The 23,213-nt window shown below is 45.0% G+C and overlaps 2 protein-coding genes across 7 annotated transcripts in view; one reads left to right on the top strand and one right to left on the bottom strand.

Annotated features, from left to right (window-relative positions):
• NHSL1 (NHS like 1) overlaps nucleotides 1-7,712 on the top strand; it is a 160,259-nt gene extending 152,547 nt beyond the window's left edge. For 5 of the 6 annotated variants that reach the window (XM_005210990.5, XM_005210988.5, XM_024996597.2 and 2 more), the window contains 2 exons: nucleotides 242-374; nucleotides 4,678-7,712. In XM_005210990.5, the coding sequence (XP_005211047.1) occupies nucleotides 242-374; nucleotides 4,678-5,413 (869 nt within the window). In that variant the 3' untranslated portion in view covers nucleotides 5,414-7,712. The remainder of the gene's footprint in view (nucleotides 1-241; nucleotides 375-4,677) is intronic. The other variant, NM_001191538.1, reaches the window with a different exon arrangement.
• Nucleotides 7,713-16,238: 8,526 nt separating this feature from the next.
• HEBP2 (heme binding protein 2) lies at nucleotides 16,239-23,034 on the bottom strand. Its single transcript, NM_001192213.1, has 4 exons — nucleotides 22,845-23,034; nucleotides 22,182-22,317; nucleotides 21,298-21,478; nucleotides 16,239-17,160 (listed from the first exon to the last, which is right to left on the bottom strand). The coding sequence occupies exons 1-4, from the start codon at nucleotides 22,944-22,946 to the stop codon at nucleotides 16,962-16,964; spliced, it is 618 nt and encodes a 205-aa protein (NP_001179142.1). The 5' UTR covers nucleotides 22,947-23,034; the 3' UTR covers nucleotides 16,239-16,961.
• Nucleotides 23,035-23,213: the final 179 nt, after the last annotated feature.

The following is a 23,213-nucleotide window of genomic DNA, read 5'->3' as shown; positions in this document are numbered from 1 at the left end:
CAGCAAAATTTAAGAGAGAGATTCCGTTTTATCTAGACTTTTAACAGAAAAGCCTGAGCTTTGACTGTCATGCTTGTGTCATTTCCCCATCTTTGTGATAAATCAGACAACAGACCCTGCTGCCTCTCCCTGGGATTCTCACGTTGTCAGGAATGGCAGAGAAGCATATTTGGGAGCTTGGCTAAAGACTGAAATTCAAGTCATTCATGCATCTTGTGTCTGCCTGCTTGCTTCTCCATAGCTGGGGTGCCGGAGGCTGAGACAGCCACTTCTTCTTCAGAGACCTGTGACTTCCCTAAGGACGACGGGGGTGATGAGGTGATGACCCCCAGTAGACCCAGGACCACAGAAGACCTTTTTGCAGCTATTCACAGGTATCCAAAACTCCTTCCTCTTTTTTGAATCTACTTTATAAGTCCCCTTTTCCAAATCGGTTCTCAGTGTGTTTTTCTTTCTTGAGGTTCTTACTCTCACCTAACTGGACTTCATTAACTTGACTGTTGATTTTTTAGTTTGTTTCTATATTTTTATTTCCCTTAACTCCAATTTCTGTTTTACTTTGTTCCACTGATTTTTATGAAGATGTGGGGGACAGAGTGTCAGTGTGATGATATTTGGTTGGCTTTCCTCTTGTCACTATATTTGACCGAATGTTTACAAGAGTTGGGTTAGAGTAGCCAGTGATCCGGTCTAGGACGAGGGATGCTGTGTTCTGTGGACTTAACATGCACAGACTAGCTCTACAGGACTTCTTTCCTAAGTGGTTTGTTTTATTGCTTTTATTATTTTCATTTTACAGAAAAACTAGATTTTTATAGTGTAACTTCTTTGGCTACTGAAATGTTTCAATAAAAGAATACATCTTTTTTAAGCAGGAGCAAAAGGAATTTAAATTTATGATTGTATACGGCTGGTGCCATCTGCTGGCATCAGAAATTATTGGGTTTTTTAAAAATGTGGAGTAAATTTTTCAGAGTAACTGCCTGAACTGTTGTGCTTTTTACATGCGATCACCTTAAAGAGTGGTTTAGCACTATAGTTTTATTTGTTGCCTAATTTTTCTGGCTATAAGCAGTTGAATTCTCTCACAACAGTGTCATCGTAAAAATTAATAAGATTGTATTTGTGTAAGTACTTTAAACTGTATGCTGTATAAAACCTTTGCTTTCTCCTAGAATTCTTTACCACAGTATTTTCAGATAACACTTATGAATGCCCCTGTGCTGCCAAGGCCTTATATCTCTCTGAACCAAGGTCCCCTTTCTTCCTCCTGAAACTAAACATCTGTAAAATCATTTGATTCTCTGTGTGAGTAACCTGTGTCAGGAGTGTTTTCCCGGTTCGTGGACTCTAACTGAAGTGGCTGTGGTCACACGAGGTGGAAAGCATAGGATGTGCCGTCCCTACCTGAGAGTCCTCGTGCACGGTGTGAACATCTAACTTGGCCCAGGGCATGGGGGTGGGGGGCCAAACAGCCAAGCTGATGAATCAAGAATTGTGTTCTTTACTTTTGGTTCCAGTGTTGGTATAATGTCCTGATAGACCCTAAACACTGCCTCTGTCACATTGTCTGACTGGTCTCTTGTCATTAGAAATTTTAAAAAGTAGCTAGTTATCAAATTATCCCTGCAAACAGGGGAAATGAAAAATTCCACGTCCTTTGAAACCAACTTCAATGACATTTGTAGAGATTTACACAGATGTTTCTAACCAGAAGCATGCTGGACATCTAATAAGCTCCCCATGAATGTTTTCTGAATTAAATGGAACCAATTGGAATTTAACTGTTAGGAAATTCTTCCAAGGCCTGACATCTTCCATTTGGTATGGGATGCACTGGGTTGCCAAATATGCAGACATATATATGTTTAAAATAGCATCCACTGAGAGGATGTGTTGCTGGTTGCTCTGTGTACTAAATACTTAGTCTCAGGGACAAACCCAACTGTTGTGGGACCAAATTACTACATACTTTTCCTAAAAATATGTGAAAAATATCTTCTACATTTTATTTTGGCAACCCTCTTAAGGCACTAAAAACAATTGTGGTTTCTCCTACTGGGGAGTTACATCCACTGCAGATGCAGAAGGTGGCCAGTCTGTGGTGTTCCGTGTACACATGATAGAAGGAAAGACCGAACAGGGTGTGGTGTGCAGAGTGAAAGCAAGGGTACAGGCTAATTTTTAGTAGATAGATAGATAATATGTTAGCACACGTAATAGGAAGCCATCTAAAGTCTTTGAGTTTTAGGGCTTTATTTTATATCCTTCAGTAGCTAAGCTAATAATTTAAAATAAAGAATATTTAAATTGAAACACAGCTTTCAAATTTTGTAATGCAAATTAATTCACTTCAGATTTAAAGCCAGATGGAAAATGTAGAACACCACCACTTGAAGTGTGAAGTTTTTATATTTATTGAAGTAATTAGTTTTTAAGCCAGTGTTAACTGTTTAAGCATGTTTTAAATAGCCATCTTCCTTAGAAATACACACATAGTGTGTGTGTGTGTGTGTGTGTGTGTGTGTGTATATATATATACACACATACATACATAGCATACATAATATGCCAAGAATTCCTATATTTAGATTTAATTGTCATTTTCGGGGGCAGTTGCTCTTAAGAAACAATGATACTTTTATAAATTCCCATCTTCTCTTCATTCTGAATCTACAATTAAAAGGCCTTTAATTGTAGATTTAATCAAACATAGCTATGGCTTATTATATGGATCTCAGAACACCCTCTCCATTTAAAAGCCCAACAAAAAAATTATCCTAAAACCAATACCTGCAAGAATCAGATGAGCAGAGATGTCTTTGGGAAGAAACCAGAATAAATTGTGAGGTCACGTGCTCTTTGTGGAAAGATAGTCCATCAAATTCTACTTCTTGTATTAAGCTGTGTGACTTCACCCTCTGGACATTGATTACTTTTTCTGGCTGGACCAATCCATCTAATTGTTTTCGAGTTCTGAAATCCTGGGATGTTATTGTTTCCATGGGTTTTGTCAGTGGGTCAGTAACTTACTTTAAAGTACTGCTCTTGTTGACCGTGGAGAGGACCATGGAACCTAAGTTTCATAGGCCAGTTAGTGCCATCCCAAAGGAGCTGGCATGAAGTCACCTCTGGTCACCCCATTCAGCCTCTTAATTGGATTTTTACCACTTCTGATCTTTCATTTTGGTAGCTTCTTGTTGGCCAGAAGCACAGAGAGGATCCTGGAAGCCCCTAGCCCAGGGCAGCCATCACAGGCCTATCCTCCCCTATGCCTGGCCATGCAGGACATGTGAAAACATCACTGAAGCCTAAGCTGATAGCAGGAAGGGAGAATTACATTTCCCTAAATGACACTGAAAGGTTTGTTAGGCACCTACTCTATGCCTGACACTTTAAGGCTGTAACTGCATTTATCGCGACTGATAAGCTATGAGCTATCTACTGTTATTCCCCCTTTTCCAGATAGGAAACAGGATCAGAAACTTGCCCCAGGTCACAAAGCAAGGAAGCTTTCACAGTGGGTAAAGCCAGGTCTATATGACTCCAGAGATCCTTTATCTCACTGAATCCTCACAAACCGGTGAGGCTGGTATCATCACCCGCATTTTACAAGTACGAAAAACTTATAAATAGATGAATTACTGGTCCAGGATTACATAGTTAAAAGTTACTCAGATTCAACTCTTAATCTCTCTATTTCAGATAGTATTCTTTCAACCTTTGTCCATTGCATGTTCTAGGATTTTATAGCAGAAGAGGTATAACCACATATTTTTAAAATACACTGTTTTCTTAAAGCAAGCTCAACCTGTACTTAGCTGAGTGATTCATCCCACACTGAGTGGTGGTTATGAAGATACCAGCAAGGGCCACTTGGATCATCTGCTTCATTTCCTGTAATTCACTCTCAGCAGAAAACACATTGAGCAGGGAGGGTCTTAGAGACAGGACAAGAACTATCCCCGGACAATTTTACTCTCCCTGAAGGCCCCTCCTCTTTCACTCTCTACCCCATTCTTCACATTCTCTGGATCAGTGAGAGGATGTCAGTCAGGAAATAGGATCTAGTGTGGAAGGTTCATTCCTGTTTTCTGGAAAGTTGGATTTCTAGGAGTTGACATATGGTCCAGTAAGAGCTAAGGAAAACTGGTTTTATGTCAAACTCTAGAATGACTGAGAATGTAAAGTTAGTGTTGTCCTAGAATCTGAGGTGGGGGGCCTGTCTCAGTGTGTGGGATATTCTAGGAGTTGGCTTATCTACTAGGCCATTCAGGTGCCAGCATCAAACAAGAAATGGAAGAGCAGAAAGAAAGGAAGGTCAACCCCAATATCAGTCTCATGTAAAAGAGTTAAATAAGAAATGGCAATTATGAAAAACTTTGGAAATGATCCTATCCAAAGTAAGCTAATATGATGTTTGCAATTTATTTCAAAATAATCCAGTGAGTGTGGAAATGAAATCACAGTGACCATAAGTTAATAATTATCATAACTGGGTCATGGACACACATAGTAATACAATGAACTATTCTTTTTGCCTGGGTGTTTGGAACTTTCCATAGTGAAAATAATAGATGGTGGCCTGAATATCAGTAAGAGAAGCAGGGTGGTGTCTGGCCCACATCCAGTGGCCCACCGGGAGTTAACCTTCATCTTAATGTTATTAAATCTCAGGTCTAAGAGGAAAGTCCTTGGCCGTAAAGATTCAGAGGATGATCACTCCCGAAACCATTCTCCCTCCCCACCAGTGACACCTACTGGTGCCGCCCCCAGCCTGGCCTCCCAGAAGCAAGTGGGGTCCATTCAGAGAAGCGTCCGGAAGAGCAGCACCAGCAGTGACAACTTCAAAGCTCTGCTGCTGAAAAAGGGGAGCCGCTCGGATACCAGCGCCCGCATGTCAGCTGCAGAGATGCTCAAAAACACAGACCCTAGATTCCAGAGGTCAAGGTCGGAGCCATCGCCAGACACGCCCGAGAGCCCGTCAAACTGCTCCCCGAGCAAGAACAGGAGGGCGCAGGAGGAGTGGGCCAAGACCGAAGGCTTGATGCCTCGGAGTCTGTCCTTCTCCGGCCCCAGGTACGGCCGCAGTCGAACGCCGCCTTCTGCCGCCAGCAGCAGGTACAGCGTGCGGAACCGGATCCAGAGCAGCCCCATGACCGTCATCTCGGAGGGCGAAGGGGAAGCCACGGAGCCCATAGACAGCACGGCTCTTCGGGCCCCGGGTGCTACAAGGGGGTGTTCGCTGGATGGACTGGCAGGGGGTGGTGTGGATGAGGGCAGCCTGCTCTGTGCCGGGGGACCCGCTGCCCCGCTGGAGGCCCAGGCTCCTGGTCCGGCAGTGGGGCTGCCCAGCGCAGAGGGCAGGGGCCCTTCAGAACAGCGAGGCGGTCTCGCCGGGGATAAGAGTTAGGGGCGAGAAGCTCCCAGGTGATGTGGGGAGATGTGCAGCACATGGCTCTAGGAAGCCTGACAGGTCCCCTGCCCTGCCTTGTCCCGTGATCCCGCTCAGCATCTGTGCTGTGGGCCCGGGCACCGCCAGCCTCGCCGCGGAGGGGAAGGGCTATTGAGGACTCACGTGGCACTTGCCCTGTGGTTTAAACGCAAGTAGAAGCTTAACTTCTGAAAGTGCTTCCTGGGGAAGATTTTTTTTTTTTTTTTTGCTAAATGCTGGGTGTGTGTGGAGGGATGTGCATGTGTGTGTGCATTCAGAACACTTTTTACATTAAACACACACACACACACCACCACCACCACCACCAGCATGTACAGAAATAGGAGAGAGCTGTTAAGCTAGGTAGAGTAATGGAGCCTTCTGGGCTAGGTGGTAATTGCTTTAAAAGTATCATGTTTATGGAAAGTAGTTCCAGGGAGAGGACCATTACTTCTAGGAAAGCGGGGGCAGGTTTGCTGGTTCTGAGCACATGGGGGTATGGGCTTTCCAGGCGAGCGGGTTGTGGTTACCCCCGAAGGCTGGAAAAGGGCTAAGCGACTAATTGGTTCAGGTACTTCCTTTTTTGTAAAAACGACAGACGTGTGGACATGGCAATGCTGTAACTCAGGGTCTGCTGCTGTGCAGCGGAGACACCACTCCTAGCCTGGTTGGAAGAAATGTGGGTCATTTTCAAATGCCTTGCCTCCCTGAGTAGCAGCTGAGACCTCCTTGGAGAACAGGAATGACAGGGGCCCATGCAGAGAGGGTAATGGAGATGAGAGTAAGGGAGAGGAATAAGTGATACACTGCTGGAATTTGGTTCCTGCTTATTCAATAAAATTGTTTTTCAGAATTAAACTTTAAAACTTGCACTACAGAACTGTGGGTGGAGCCTTTCCTTTTACAACTGTTTTCTTTTTTTTTTTTTTACACCAGAGTTTAAACTTCCATTTGGTAATTTCTTATCACTTGAAATGTCAACATTTGCTAACTTTTGGTTACACCAAAGAAAAAGTTAATGCTATTTTTCCTTGAACTGCCTGCAGTATCATGTCCTCACTTAGAAAGGTTTATCAAAATCTATTATATACTATCTTACTTGGAAGAAAATGCTGACTAGCTCTTTTTGGTCAAATAAACTGATAAGCATTGGCAGGGCTTGGCTCTTAATTAGCCCTGAGCAATGAGTTTTTAGATTAAAAAGATTTTTTGCATCATTTGGTTTGTGTGTTTTTATATTTTTTATAAATAATTGAATTTGGCTAATTACCTTCTAATCTTCTCCGGTTAGAATTTTAACACTTTTAGACGTGGAAGAAAAGTGTGTAAAGTATTTATTTTTATGTGATATTCTTGTGACCACTTCCTCCCAACTGTCGTGTACATAGACTTCTTTATTTGTTGGTTCAATAAAATCAGAGTCTTGTGTTCTTCATCAGAAGGGCCGCAGATGAGCGTACTGAGGTCATTGGCCTAAAGACAGTGCGGTTGCCGATTATCATCTTTTTTGTGTGACAGTATCGTCTAAAAGCTGGACTGCACAGGCCCAGTCATCGCAAGGTTTACACTCTAAAGCGTGACAAACCCATTTCAGATGCATCTTTGAAACAAAAATAAATCTAAAGAATTAAGACTCCTATTCTCTGAAGAAAGCAAAACACGTCTTTTCACACAACCAGATATCAAAACCTGACACTTGGCCAAGAGCAAAAGGACTGTCTACCATTTGGAGCAAGTGTATTCTATTCTACATTGGGCACAAGAATCTTTTATCCTCAATTTCAGAAAAATGACATTGGCTCTCGGATATGAAATCGTCTCATAGCTACCTAAAAAAGATTAAAATGTACTTGGCTATCAGAAAACAAATTTAATATATAAATCATTTATGTTGAAGGTAAGATAAGTACCCTCAAAACTAATGATAAAACTTTTTTTTTAATCCCCATTTGTAAAGGAAAAATATACTAGGTTTTTTCATTCGCTTTGAATAAAACAATTGTAAAGTAAATATTTGAACCTTTTTTGTTCTTGTTGTTTGTACATGCATTTTTGAATGATGAGTTAGGTCTTCTTGTACCAAACTGCTGAGTGCTTTGCTGGATACAGACAGAGCAGCAGTGAGGACCAGAAGGTGCCTGTGGGAGGTGAGGACCCAACAGAGAAGAGAGAGAACCTCACAGACACTGTGGATGGTGTCGTCTAAAAGGACAGTGGGAAAAGCAGCTCTTAAGTGATGTCTTGTGAACTTTTGAATAAAATCCCAATAATGTGTTGACTGAGAGTTCGGGTCATGTGACATGTGGAGAGATGCTAGAGCTTTGCACAGCATGGATGAAATATAGGGAGACGAGTCTAGACTCATCCCAGAACAGGCATCTTCAGGTTTGCTACTTGATTTCCTCTGTGGGACTGGCTACTGTTAATGAACACATTGTATTTAAAAACTCAGTGAAGGCAGACTTCTTGACTCTTCCTTAAACCCCAGACTTGAAAGCCTCCACCACCACCCTGGCTAAGCTATTTCCACCTTGTTTTTCTGAGAGTTGGGAGAGAAACAAATGACCATTTGGTCTGTCAGTTGGACGCAGCCTTAGCTTTCATCTGATCTCTGCCCTCCTGTTTCTAAAGAATGTTTATTGTAACCATTGCTTTTCCTGTGGTGAAGAGAGCATATTTGTTTGAGGAATCACAATGTTGAGGAAAGAAAAGGAGGCATTTCTTTATCTCGATCTTATTTCCCATCCACTAACACCACACCCAGCTCTGGGGTGAGCATCCCAGGAGGACAGGAGAAACACAAGATTGGCCTGTTGGTTTTGCATTAATGTGCTTAATTGAATGTGTGTAATTGTTTATATTGCTGAGATTTCATCATGAAATGAGCACAATAGGATAATTTACGTTCACAAATATTAGAATATTGTTGAGGTGGGGAAGAAGGGTCTTTTGAAGAAAACATGGACCTTGAGGTCTGATTTCCTTTTATAAACTATTCAGTTACTGTAACATAGTTTTTTGTGTTTTTTTTTCGCAGTGAGTTGCCCTAAACTACCTTGCACAGAGGCCTTTATTCACAGAACCAGAACTAGTGACCTAGAGTCATTTGTTTAGCAATGAAAAAAAGAAACCCTTTATCAAATTCTTAATCGTATGCTAGGTAAAGAGGGAGTTCTAAGAAAAATGTGGATTGGAGATAATTAAGGTACATCAAACGTGGTGAAAAAGACATACAATGAACTATCCTATAAAACATTAGTGTCAGAGTAGATAGAAAAGGAAGAACACTGGGAAAACCCTGCTGGGACCCCCTCCCCCACCACATGAGTTCTCCTTTACCAACAGAACACCTGAAATGGGTTCAGACCAACCAAAACACCTCCGCCCCTCCTCCCCCATTGTCAGAAAGGCCACGCACGTGGCACAGTTTTGGCCATTGAGATATAGGAAATAGTCTGTGAGTTTCCAGGAAAGCTGCTTTTCTTGTGTAGGTACCATCCCCTTCCTTCTTTTATCCCTCCAATGGATGGGAGGCTGGAGGAGAAACTACTACTGCAACATTTGAGGCAGCAACAAGGATGAAAGAAGCCACGTGGTGTGGAAAGCAGAGGGGAAAGGAGCCTGGTCCATTGATAACATCCAGAGTCACCGTACCAGCCTTGGGCTGTCTACCTCCAAGACCCACTGGGTAAGTCATTTGTCACCGGCTTTGCAGTTGACTGATACAGTTCTCAGAGGAAGATAAGAGGGGTTGGCTATGGTGAACATGAGCTAAGACTCAGTGAATCAGTACGGGGTTATCTTGCCTGTCAAGTATGTCAATCTTAATTATATATTTGAGGGTTGGAGAAACAACCAGTGAGGGTTTGCAGACCCAGGGAACCCACTATAAGCCAAACTTTGACTAGAACTCCATTTATTCTCCAAAGTCCATATGCTCCCATTTTAAAATGGAAGGGGAACTATGATGATATTTGGAGTTTCTAGGTATCAAATGTCAATTTGAACCCTGACATATCTGGGTATTTTTTTCTTTCTCCAATGTACAAGTCACCTGAGTAAATGATCATAGGACCTATTGGAAAAACACTAGCAGAATCTTTAGTGTACACACTTGATGAAATATTGCAGTGATCTTTCCCCTAAAGTTCCGGTTATTCAGCCAGTGAGTTTTGTGTCTGGAAACTGGGCAAGGGATTACAGTTTTGTGGGGTTTGGGAGGAGTTGAGGGGGAAGATGATCTCAGCCCCCTGCTGATCCATCCTTGCTCTCTTTTGATTATATATAATTACTCTTATTGGTTATTCTATTTCATCCGTTGTTGTTCAGTCGTTAAATTGCAACCCCATGGACTGCAGCATGCCAGGCTTCCCTGTCCATCACAATTTCTCAGAGCTTGCTCAAACTCATGTCCATTGAGTCAGTGATGTCATCCAACCATCTTGTCCTCTGTCACCCCCTTCTCCTGCCTTCAATCTTTCCCAGCAGCAGGGTCTTTTCCAATGAGTCAGCTCTTCACATCAGGTGGCCAAAGTATTTTGTCCTTAAGGATGTTATGTTCCATTAACTATCTTCTAAGACTTAATAAGACAGACCCCCTTGGCTGCCATTTTGACCTTGGTGTTTAGTATAATTGATACATCCTGACTTTTGTGGTGAGCACTTCCACCTGGCCTCTGCAAGGTTGCATCATCATCCACATTGCTCTCAGCAAGCATAAGCCCTATCCCAGCCTCTCCAGCCCAGACTGCAGAGAGAGCCTCCACAGAGTCCTTGGTGATGTGCATGCCTCTTGCACCAGTGCATGCCCACTGGCCTTGGAAAATGGTGGCACCTCCAAACCTTCCCATGGAACAGTTTCTGTGGACTGAATTGTCTCCCCCTCAAATTCAGATGTTGAAGCCCTGGCCCCCAAGGTGACCACTGGCCTTAGTAAATGGTGGGTCTTCTGAACCCTCCCATGGAACACAGTTTCTGTGGACTGAATTGTCTTCCCCCTCAAATTCAGATGTTGAAGCCCTGGCCCCCAAAGTGATGGTATTAATATTTGGAGATGGGCCTTTGGGAGATGATTAGGTTTAGGTGAGGTCATGAGAGTGGAATCCCCAGGTAGGACTAGCGTCCTTACAAGAAGAGAAAGGGACCAGGGATCCCCTCTCCCTCTCCACTGTGTGAGAAGGTGGGAGGAAGATGGCTATTACAAGCCTGGAAGTGGGCCTCACCAGGCACTTATTCAGCCAGAACCTTGATCTTGGAATCCTCAGCCTTCAGAATCATAAGAAATACTTTTCTCTTTGTTTAAGCCACTGAGTCTATGATGATCTGTTAGAACAGCCCAAATAGACTAAGACAAAAATCTGACAGGCCTCCTTGCCACATGTGCTATACACATTCCAGCACGCCCCTTCCGTGAGACTGCCTTCCTCTGTTACCTCTCCCAGCAGTTCAGGCATTCCAACATTTCTATTACTTTTTTCTGGCTACTAGGCATGGCCCTAAAGCAGTGAGTTTGCTCTGTCCCCTGGAGTTTTATTCATGGCCTTCAATGCTGTATTCTGAGCAATATTCCCAAGTCAAACTTTCCCTTTTTCAGTCTTGTGTCCTGGCATCTTTGACCAAGACTAAAGCCTGGTCCCAAGGGTATTCTCCCGGGCCCTGACAGGACATGCTGGCTAGCCATGTGGCAACCTTGGCACATTGTCCATCTCTTCATCAGGCCCAGCTTGGCTTCTGCCAGGTTATTCTGTGACTTAACCTTGGGTAAATGCCTGGTAGCTGGGAGATGGGTAGGGACAGCTCCTAGGGCTGCCTGCTGCCTTATGGGGGGGAAGACCTGTATCTTGTCTTTCCTTGTGTTAGCGTGAGAGGAGGGAGAGACAATAGTTCTAGTCTTAATGGAGGGAGGGTGGGCCTCTTCTACAGGCTCAGAATGTTCAGAAACTTTAGGGAGTCAAAGCTGTGGGCCGCACGCACCAGATGTCCCCATTTCACATTCCAGGTTTGATTCTGACCTTGACATAGCACATCAGGCTTGGTTGAACATCTGTTGGCAGTTATTACTTTTACCATCCAATCCTGCACTTGCCTTCAGTATGAGATGAGGACTGTTTAACAAGCTACCAAAGAGGTTCTGGCCCTTACGCATAGCTTTAAATGTTAATTAACCTTAACTTTCATGATCCACCTGGGGCATTGGATCATTGTGGGACAACAATCCAACTCAGTCATGACCATTCAAGTCCACTGCCCTTACACTCATTATCCACCCCAACCCCAGTTTTTAAAACACCTGAATCCTTCACCAGTCACTGCATTCCTTCCCACCAGTATGCCATTGCATCTAAACTTAGTAACTAGACAGCCTCGTGCCAGGAGCTGTGTATGTATGGCCTGTCCGCAGGGATGGGACCAGACCGGCAGTTTGTGACCCAGTCCCCAAAGTGCTGTCTTACTGACCATGATCTTGGGACCACTCTGATACCAGCTGTGCCAGTTCAATGCTGAGACAGGGTTGGGAATACAAAAGATGTATGGTGACGTTGTACCAATGAAAGGGAAAGGGAAGAAGAGATCTGGAGACTGCAACACAGATCTGACAGTCTCTGATCCCTGGGTCCGCATCCCCTGGAGAAGGGAACTGCCACCACTTCAGTATTCTTGCCTGGAGAATTCCATGGACAGAGGAGCCTGGTGGGCTACAGTCCTTGGGGTCGCAAGGAGTTGGACACAACTGAGCAACTAACAGTTTCACTTCACTTTTCACCAGCCCCCTAGGGAACTCTGGAGCAAAGACTTTATACAAAGGGTCCTGAGTCAGACAGAAATGCCTAGGTCCTTGTACCACAACCTTGTTCAGTCATTGGCTGAAAGATGCCATAAAAAAGTGTGCTATCAGCTTTCACTGCCTGGCTCCTTTGTAGGGAAGATACCTCCCTGAGAGTAGTGTGTCTTTATCTGCAGTGGATCCTGAAGAAAGTAACAGCTGGCGACATCAGCTAATCACACCCCTCACAGTTGGGCAACGGTCCTTCTGGGAAGGTAGATCCAAGTGGTCCACCTCCTTGTGCTTGCCTGCCAGGACTCCAAATCTCAGACAAGACAGGCCCGTGCTTTGGCCACAGTTGCAAATAAGTGCCAGAAGTGATGGATGACAACTTTGCATCAATAATCTCACCTCTGAACCGGGCTCCTAAAACATGCTTATCAGCAGTGGCCTCACTCTGGTAACCACACCTCGACAACTAAAGCTCAGTCAGTTCCTAAGGGATTCTGCAAGTCTGCTAATCCTAGAACTTTGCACTTATGGAAACCCTGTACAAATCAGCAGTTCCCTTTGTCTGGAGAGGCTGGGTCCTGCCAGTGCTCCCTGCTCAGCAAGCAGTATGTGCAGCTTTGTTCTGGATACCCAAGGTGGCCTCTTTGACGTATTACCTCTGCTCAAAAGGCTCTCCCTGCCCCCAGGCTGTCATCTGAATGGCACCTTCTCACCATTCAGGTCTCATATGTCTCTTCCTTGGGGAGGCCTGATCTGACCTCTCACATGACGGCCACTGCACCCTGCCCAGCCACACTCTATCCCACGGCCCCACTGGTATCTGCACTCTCTCACTCTCTGGATCGTACACTCCACGAGGACAGGGCCCTGCCTGTCCTGCTCACTGCTGTATTCTCAACTGGAACCTGGACTGAGTAGAAGAGTGGAACACGTGGTTAAATTTGATGGGATCACCCCACTGATTGGGGGGGGGGATTTCTGCCTGCCACTATAGCCAAACCCCTGGACAGTGTGCAGAGCCTGTGACACAGGAGGGACTCAGTAATGACTTACTGAAAGATGAAAAGAAATGACATATCTGTGAAATATTTATAAGGAAAAGAAAGATGTCTAGAGGGAAGGAAATGGCAACCCACTCCAGTGTTCTTGCCTGGAGAATCCCAGGGACGGGGGAGCCTGGTGGGCTGCCATCTATGGGGTCACACAGAGTCGGACACGACTGTAGCAACTTAGCAGCAGCAGCAAGGGATGACTAGAAAAGAATGAATGAATGAACTCAGTTTAAATGAATTTGCAGACTTGAAAGTGTATCTTAGGAAAAATTGACATACAAATGTGAGTGGGTGGTGGGAAACACAGTGATGGGGGGTGTTGCCCATCTTAATTCCCTGTCGTGCTGCTGCTTGGTCACTAAGTCATTTCTGACTCTTTGTGACCCCATGGACTGTAGCCCACCAGCCTCCTCTTTCCATGGGATTTTCCAGGCAAGAATACTCGAGTAGGTTGTCATTTCTCCAGGGGATCTTCCCAACCCGGGGATCGAACCTGCATCTCTTACTTCTCCTGCATTGGCAGGGGGGTTCTTTAACACTAGCACCCTAATTCTCTGTTCCTGAAATATGTCCTCCCAACCTAGAGCTCCAAGGAAGCCTCTGGACAACTCTTGCCAGAGAAACTAGATAATCAAGGCAAGGGAGAGATGGAAATTATTGTCCCAAGTAAGGGTCTAGGGGAACTAGGATTTTATTTTTTGGGGGGTGGGGAAGATCAGGCAGAATCAGAGCCTATTGGTGAGCAGAGTGTTTGGAGCATGAGGAAAGGGAGGGCCTGAAGATGGAGGAAGGTCTCATTGATGGAGCATGAATTAGACCAACAAGAAGAGTGGAAGGTTTAGCCTCAGAAAGGAATATAGACACGAATTTCCTATCCATGAGAGAAGAGAAAGCTCAGCTCCTATCCATAAGAGAAGAGAAAGCTCAACTGAGATACTGAGGGATATTTTGTAGTCAGTGCCAGCCACATAATTAAAATAACTGATTCACTGCTATGAGAAATCCTGTCTGGTCTGGATTAATTTAGAGTTGAAAAATGTTTTCATTTATGATTTACGGAGGAGGAGGAGGGGGAAATGGCATACCTTGGACTTAGAATACAAAATTGCTTTTTTATGGAACATGTTTCAGATTACAACTACATCTTGGCAATCGGAAATATGCTTTTCTCATCTAAAATGGAATTTACTATGTAAGAGATGCCTATTTTTTATAGGGTTATAGAGCAAATGTGTTGGAGAAGGCAATGGCACCCCACTCCAGTACTCTTGCCTGGCAAATCCCATAGACAGAGGAGCCTGGTAGGCTGCAGTCCATGGGGTCAAGAGTCAGACATGACTGAGCGACTTCACTTGCACTTTTCACTTTCATGCATTGGAGAAGGAAATGGCAACCCACTCCAGTGTTCTTGCCTGGAAAATCCCAGGGACGGGGGAGCCTGGTGGGCTGCCGTCTATGGGGTCACACACAGTTGGACACGACTGAAGTGACTTAGCATAGCAAATATGTAAATATTTACCTCATACCAGTAGAGGTATGTGGACATTTCATCAGTAGGAAGGCTAGAAGGGTTAGACCCACAGTTAATTCTGGTAAATGAGCTAAGAAAGAAATTTAACTTCTCAGCAAAAACAAAAATGCAAAGAATCCAAACCAATTAAGCAACAAAATACCTTTGGAAAATAATTGCCTAAGATTTAAAAAAGTATATCCATATAGTAATTTTGAAACTGGAAACCTAGCTTATTTTCTATCAAAAATTATAATCTAAAAGGCCTCTCTGAGGTCATGAGCATGTTGACTATACATGTCATCACATGCAGGAAGAACCCCTCCACACAGTCTGAGCTTGCTGATGGCCTGAGAAAACTGCACTCTTAAACATGGACTGCCAGTAGGCGCAGTGGTTAACAGCCTGGACCCAGGAGTCCCACTGCCTGGCTGGAATCAGCCTCTGCCCTTATGACGCCGTCTGGGGCAAGTCACCTAACACCTCTGTGCCTTCATGTCCTCATCTGTGAGATGGAGATGACACAAGGTGACACCCAGGGTTGCTCTGACGGTTGACTGGGAATTCAAGTGAAATGCTTAGCAGACTGTACCTAGAAGGTGATCCGTAAATAGCTATGGAAGCTATTCACTGTAGGTATGTTGGTCTAGTGTATCCAGGTTGCTGCTGCTGCTGCTGCTAAGTCGCTTCAGTCGTGTCCGACTCTGTGCCACCCCGTAGACGGCAGCCCACCAGGCTCCCCCGTCCCTGGGATTCTCCAGGCAAGAACACTGGAGTGGGTTGCCATTTCCTTCTCCAGTGCATGAAAGTGAAGTCGCTCAGTCGTGTCCGACTCTTCTCGACCCCATGGACTGCAGCCTACCAGGCTCCTCTGTCTATGGGATTTTCCAGGCAAGAGTACCGGAGTGGGTTAGGGAGGTTAATTCTAAGAGGTACTGTATAGTGTTGGGGCTGAAAGACCTTGAGCATCATCTAGCCCCAATCTTTCATCCACTGGATACCCAAATCTTTCATACAAGTGATCACATGATCCCTGCTTGAACACACACAAAGATGGGAACAGGAAGTAATGTCATTCAATGGATGTTCTCCAGTACTTTGGCCACCTCATGTGAAGAGTTGACTCATTGGAAAAGACTCTGATGCTGGGAGGGATTGGGGGCAGGAGGAGAAGGGGATGACAGAGGATGAGATGGCTGGATGGCATCACTGACTCAATGGACGTGAGTCTGAGTGAACTCCAGGAGTTGGTGATGGACAGGGAGGCCTGGCGTGCTGCGATTCTTGGGGTCGCAAAGAGTTGGACACGACTGAGCAACTGAACTGAACTGAGCTCCAACCTGCTTTTCTCCTTCACACCTACAACCATCATCCCCTAGGAGCCCACAATAAAGCTTCCCATGACAGACTACCAGGTGTTTGAATGTGATGTCTTCTCCGGAACAAGCACATTCCAATACAATAGGTCCAATTTTAAAACTTCCTCATTTTGCAACAACCCACTCTTTGAATACCGAATCATTTTTATGTGATCTCCAGAAATACCACATAAAATACATTAAAAACTCAAGTGAATTTTAAAATTCTATGTTTGTATACATTTGTTTGGATAAAGCATGTCTTTCTTGAGTATCAAAATTAAGTCAGAAGTTCCTAACTTCACAAATATATTTTTATCATAAAATATTAGCAAGACTTCTGAGTCCTGTGAGTTTTTCTTGTGTGGTGGGGGCAGTGGGCGGATAGAAGAGCAGGCTCAACAGAGAAAGTAAAGTGGCAGCTGCAGAAGATGATTTGATTTTTGTTTCCAACTGAACTTCACTTCTCCAGGCTTGACAGCCTTGTAGTTCCACACAGGATAAACGTTACCATTTTTATTGATAATATCTGGAGTGGGTAATGACGCAAATTCAAGTAGAAATAAGGCAACATGATTGTGATACAGCAATGAAGAGAGAACATTCCATTTCCCTGGAGCCTCAAAAAGCCAGATTTACATGTTTATAGAATCCTGTCCCCTATTATCTGTGTATCTAAGGCATCAAGCATTAAAAAGGCACAGTGGAAATAAGCTCAGTTCATAGTAATTCTCTCAGGTAGAGATACTAGATACATTTTGCTTATAGGTAATGATGAGGTCTATGTTAAACAAAAGTTTTGCCCCAGACAGTAGACCTTTCTCTCCTTTTCTCATTCCCTTTCTTTGGAGGGTTCATTTTTCTGGATCAACCATACTTCATTATTTCTATCAAGCAATTTGAAAGGGCTATTGTAGCCTGCGGTGTAGTAAACCTTTTCGTCGAAAACTTTTCCTTCTTCCCTCAAAATGCTTGCTAATGTCAAGAGTTGTTCTTGATTCTTTTGGGCACTAGAGAATCCATCGAAAGACCTACAAAGGAGAAAGTAAATAACCATAAATGATTTTAATACCGATGCGAATGTTAGTTTAGGAAAAAAAGCAGAGGCTGATACAAGGAAATCTGGATGAAGTGCAGTTTCAGAGTTCCTCCCTCTAGGCACCTGAATTGACCTGTTCCCTTTCTCTGGTTCCCAGGCTCAGTGTGACCTCACACACCCTGAAGGGACCCAGGAGGAGGCACAGGGTCTCATCTGTTGGGCAAATTTGGACTTTACACCATCTTGTGCTCTAATGCTGTGCTTCTCAAACTCTTATGTGCATGCAAGTCAGCTGGGAAAATGCTGGTTCAGGGTGTCTGGGGTGGGGCTTGAGTGCCTGCATTTCTCATAAACTCCTGATAATGCTGATGCACCAGGTCAGACCACAGTGAAACCCCCTCAGTGGCTCCCTTTCAGACTTGCTGCTGCTGCTGCTGCTAAGTCACTTCAGTCGTGTCCAACTCTGTGCAACCCCATAGACGGCAGCCCACCAGGCTCCCCCATCCCTGGGATTCTCCAGGCAAGAACACTGGAGTAGGTTTTCATTTCCTTCTCCAATGTAGGAAAGTGAAAAGTGAAAGTGAAGTCGCTCAGTCGTGTCCAACTCTTCAAGACCCCATGGACTGCAGCCCACCAGGCTCCTCCATCCATGGGATTTTCCAGGCAAGAGTACTGGAGTGGGGTGCCACTGCCTTCTCTCTATTTTCTGTCAAACACTACCTCTTTTTCTTGGAAAAGGGTAGGTGCTGTATGACAGATGAACATAATATAGTTTTGATCCTATGAACTTTCAGTCTAATGGAAGAGATGGACATTTTGGCGACTCTCTCCATACAGTCTGAGTAGAGTTTTATCAGAGACAGAATCAAAGTGCTTGGGAACACTGAGGATATGATCAGATCAAGGGTAAAGGTGTATCTGAGTTGGGTCTAGAATGGAGGATGGTTTTCCTGGGCAGAGAAAGGGGAAGGATAAGAGAACAAAAGTCCAAAAAACACAAAGCATTTTCATAGGCATAAATTGAAGTCAGAAAGGTGAGTCAGACATGGAAGTAAGAACTTTGTGTATCATCCTAAAGCCTTTTTATATTATTCCAAAAGATATTGAGCAGCAAAGTAACTTGATCAGATCTGGGTAAGAATATAGGCAGAGAGATGGAAACTAGATTGCAGAGAAGGGACCAGTGAGGAGGCCGCTAAGAGGATGGGGATGAAAAGACAGTCAAAAGATTCTAATAAAAAGTGGGAAAGTAAAAGTTTAAGTATAGATTTTAAAGTATACAAATGAAAACACCCTGAGATGAAATCATGACAGCACACTGACTTAGCTGAGTTGCTGACATGTAAACACGATGAGTCTGAAGTTTGAGAATAGGAAAACAAACAAAAACATTTCTAATAGGATTTCTAATTCTTCTTTAGCACAAAGTTTATTATCAATATGCCAATGGAAAAGCATTCCTACTATTCATCAGATAAGATGTAAGTCTCAAGAGTATAAACCAGGCCTGTCTTATTCAACAATGTCTACCAGGCACCTAGTCATTCCTGGCATGCAGTACCTTTTAAATCCTAATTGAATAAGTATAGGAATCTATGCACATGTATATAAAATAAAATGTTGAAGACAATTGACAAAACTCTCATTAATCTTCATCATGTTGACTGATAATAATACTTCTGAATCATGTGTTAGGAAACATTCTGACTGCCAAATTTATTATTTATCTCCTTAAGGAATAGTCAATTCTTAGTATAATATGTTCTGCCTAAAGGGAATCTGTTTCAGATCTCACTTCTTTCTTGAAATCAACTCTTGAACCTCCTACTTAGAGATCATCTTTTGTCCTCTGAGTACATGTTGTTCTACAGTGATTTATCCATGGCTTTATTCAGGACACAGACAAATACTGAGCCTCCCCCAAACACCTGCCTCATCAGGAGCGGTCGGATTCGGGCAGAGAAACATGTTGCTGTATTCTTGATGACGTTACAATCTATAAATAGATCATTAGATTTTACAATCATAGGACAGAGTGGCTGGCTGACTGCAGACACTGAGGAAGGTCTCATGGACAAGGTGCCCATTGATCTAGGTCCTAAAGGATGAAAGCAGAGAAGAGGGAGGGAGCTAGAGTTGGTAGTAAGATGCTGCTCGTGTTCTGAGTATTTTATGTGAATTAACTCATCTGATCTTCCATGGCAACTCTGTGAGGTAGGTAGGTACTCTGACTATAGAAGTTTCATAGATGAGGAGATTTTGGCAAGGAAAATCTCAGCAACTTGTCCAAAATCAAAGGTAAAGAGATGTGGAGGAACTTGGCCTGCTCAGTGAAGGGCAGGAGGAGAGGGGAGCACAGATGTCAGGGAGACAGGTTGGGCCACATTATGAAGGCGATACGTACACTGTGAACTGTCTGAATGTCACGCTGAAGCAAGAGGAAACCAACAGATTTTTAAACGCTGTAACAGGTTAGGGTTTTGTTGCTGTTGTAAGATAGATCGGAGTTCCAGAGTGGAGGGCAGGAGAGAGGAGGAGACTGGTGGGCAGAGAATAGTTGGGAGGCTCTTGAAGGGAAACCTGAGATTGAAAAACGTCGGAGTATCTGGTGAGCGTCAGGCATGCGCTGGGCACGGGGGTAGCACAGGGGTCTCAGCTGAGGTCCCTGTGAGGTGAGGGCCCGAGGAAGTGACTGAGGGGTGAAGGGAACGGAATCACGACCATTTCTGAGGCAAATGGGCTGGATTTGGGGACTGATTATCAGGGTAGAGCATGCTGATGGCCACAATGGTCCTTGTTGGGGAGGCTGTCAGACCATTGAGACGCTTTACTGACACAGGCACTGTAAGGTCAGAGAAGGCTTGGGGGAAAGCTGGGTTTCAGAGCTGTTGAGCTTGATCTTCCACCCCCACACGGAGATGCCCAGCTAGTAGGAAAATCAGGGCTGGAGACACTGAATTTGAGTCACAGGCCACAGATAGTTGAAGCAGTGTGACCAGACCGCCCAGATCACGTCTGCTATAACATGAGGGTTAGTAAGGGCCATCAACAGTGACCCCTGGGTGGGGAGTGGATGAGGTGCCGCTGGAGGGAGAGAACCAGGAGGAGAGGAAAGACAAGAGGGTGACATTCCGAGGTACAGGATGGACAAGGATCATGGGGCCGGACAGGTCAGCACAAGGATGCTGCAGGAGGCACATGGGAAAGCACTGCCCTCGAGTGACAAGTTCAAGTGTGCTGCAGAGGGTGATGGGAGCCCAAGGAGCAGGTGAGGCTGTACCAGGCTGTGCTGGTCTGACAGGTACATGGGACTTGAGGAAACAGAGACAGAGAGACAGAGTCTTTTAACAAGGGAGGGTAAAAGTAAAAGTGTTAGTCGCCCAGCCCTTTTCTACTTTTTGACCCCATGGACGGTAGCCCACAGGCTCCTCTGTCCATGGAATTCTCCAGGCAAGAATACTAGAGTGGGTAGCCATGCCCTCCTCCAGGAGATCTTCCCAACCCAGGGATGGAACCCGGGTCTCCCGAATTGCGGGCAGATTCTTTACTGTCTGAGTCACCAGGGGATATAAGAGGGTGAGAAAGGGCCAAAGGGACTCTAATACAAGACTATTATGTACTTCGTGGAGCTCTTTAAAAATACCAACAGAGAGAATTTAATACAAGGAATGAGTGGAAAGGTATTGAAGGTCTGAGAAATGCAGTAACTGTAGGAAGCAGCTACCATCCTTTAGGCTGGAGGAACAAGGAAGAGTTTGAGGTTATCAGAACCTAGATTTGGGAGGAGGGGTACCATGCACTGTTTTAAAGCGTTTTTCTCCAGATGTAACTCGATGGCAGGTAAAGGCAGTCTAATGCATTTGAGGGGTGGGGTGGGAGTGTAATTTGTGTTGCTTCTTATATGTGGGAGGGATGCATGAGACGTCTCTTCAAATGAATTCATTTTTTCATGTCACAGACCCTTAGTAACATATGAAACAAGTCACTAGAAAAACACCACGAAATGCATTAGGCCTGTTTTCATGGAAGGGTGAAAAGCACAGGAGCTAAACTGCACAGGCGCTAAACTATGAGAGCCCACAAGTAAAACCAGCAGTCAGCAGTGCTGTGAATGACATCTACCACTTACCGTACAAACACCGTCATCTCGGCTCTGTCTTCAATGAAGACATCAGACTCTGCAGGCCTGGGCGGATCAGATTGCTGTTCAGAGGGGATATACAGGGAAATGGTAATGGTAGACTCGCTAAAAGGACCTGAGCCGGGCTCCACGTAGCTCGTCACTGGAGCTGTCATCTTTATTTTCATCTCTGTGCCACGAAAATATATATTTAGATGCAAAGGAAAAGCAGATTTAGTGTATTTATGACTACATTTTAAAATGTAATTATTTTTTGACCTGAGTTTCTTGACATAAATATTTACCTTTAAGGTAATTTTCATCTCAATAAAAATAAGGGCAAAATTACAATTAGCGACTGTGCACATTAAACACTTTCTGTACTATTAACATTATAACTATTTATGTACTATCAATATTTTTCATTAGTCCATAGTTTTAGAGATAGAAGGGAAAATCAGTAATCACATGGTCTAGGTCATTCTTTACTTATACAATTCAGACTGAGGTCTCGTTGGCTAAGACCTGCTAAAATCTAAACAGCACCAGTGCCAAATCAGAAGGCAGATCTTGAGACTCTGGACCTTGTGTGTGTTGACCCTTCCTGCCTCCTAATATCTCTTGTTTTACCAGTCACCAAATTATCTCAAAACATTAGCCATGAAAAGCCCTTAAGGCTAGGTACACAGAGGCCCAGTTCATTCAGAAGAGTCACAGAAAGGAGAACAGAAGCCCTCCTCAAGACAGGAAGGATCCTGAGCATAGGCCTCCCTCCTCTTCGGACAGTCTTTGATCATCTGGTTATTTTGCTATTCTAAAAATATATTTCTTTAATAAGTGAAAACCCAATAAGCCAGGCCACAATACGGTCATTAAAGGTAAACCGCCTTCACCTTTCTCGTTTTTGCCTTGAAGGTAGCTCTTCAGCCTTGTAAAGCCAGTCTGCATGGCTGAATCCCAGTCCATAGACTCAACCGCAGTGCTGACCCATTTGGCAGGCCCGTAGTGTCGGACCTCATAACTTCCGGGCTAAGATGGAACAGGGAAAACTTGGAGGAGACAATTCTAAGGCAGAACGTGAGATGCAGCAGTACAGATACCTTGATCTCTGGTCCACTAGGACGGCCTGTCCCGGGGAGGGGCGCTGCCCTTGGGTCCAGCCCGAGGTTCTGACTTCTCAGCGCCGACAGGGCCCCTCCCCCGCTGCTCCCATATTTAGATTAGAGACGTTGGCGGCCTCTCTGTTCAGGTTAAAAGCAAGCAACTGTTCCGCCCCTTTGCCCGGAGGGTCCCATCTAGAGTTTGGGGACATGATCAATATTTTTTTTTTAGCCACAAAGAAAGAAAATTGAAATGTGGCATCTGAAGTTACGACGGCTCCCGACCCCCTTTTCCTGTTTGTGCAGGAATGGGGTTAGGACTCAGACCAATTTTTTAAATGTATTTTTTAGTTAAACCTATGAGACCCTCCGGCCTCATTGCAGATCAGCTCGGGGACACCCCCGCGCTCGCCACCCCCACGGCCCGCACCCTCCCAGCCTGCGGGCGGCGCCTACCTGGGGGCCAGCATCCTCCGGGACCTCCCAGCCCGGCGTCTCGACCACGGGGGCCTCCGAGCCTTCGGCTGCCCGGGAATCGGGCTCCAGCACCTCGGCCATGGGCGGCGCCGACGCTCCCGGGAAAGAGCCCGGCGAGCTGCGCCAAGAAGGGGGCCGCGCCGGGCCGCTCGGGACCGCCCCGCCTGCGTGTCCCCGAGTCCCCGCCCCGCAGACGTCTGGTCACCTCCGCGCAGCGCGGGAGCCCCGAGTCCGCGGAACACTGCGGGGCCCCGACCGGGAGGGGACGCAGCGACCCCGATCCCGACCCGGGCAGCTCCGGCCGGCCGCTTCTCCTGCGGGTCCCGTGGGCATGGTCGGGCTTTCCTT

Source organism: Bos taurus, chromosome 9, assembly GCF_002263795.3.
Source record: "Bos taurus isolate L1 Dominette 01449 registration number 42190680 breed Hereford chromosome 9, ARS-UCD2.0, whole genome shotgun sequence".
In the NCBI taxonomy this organism is placed as follows: domain Eukaryota; kingdom Metazoa; phylum Chordata; class Mammalia; order Artiodactyla; family Bovidae; genus Bos; species Bos taurus.
The sequence above is the reverse complement of the archived record's forward strand: the minus strand, read 5'-3'. Positions and strand labels throughout refer to the sequence as shown.

What these genes read in the sequence shown, in the direction of transcription:
- HEBP2 (NM_001192213.1), bottom strand. Translation starts at nt 22,946, where the DNA reads ATGGCCGAGGTGCTGGAGCCCGATTCCCGGGCAGCCGAAGGCTCGGAG. An exon ending in CGGAGGATGCTGGCCCCCAG is followed by an intron (nt 22,318 to 22,844) that starts GTAGGCGCCGCC and finishes GTTCCATCTTAG; the next exon opens with CCCGGAAGTTATGAGGTCCG. An exon ending in TCAAGGCAAAAACGAGAAAG is followed by an intron (nt 21,479 to 22,181) that starts GTGAAGGCGGTT and finishes TTCGTGGCACAG; the next exon opens with AGATGAAAATAAAGATGACA.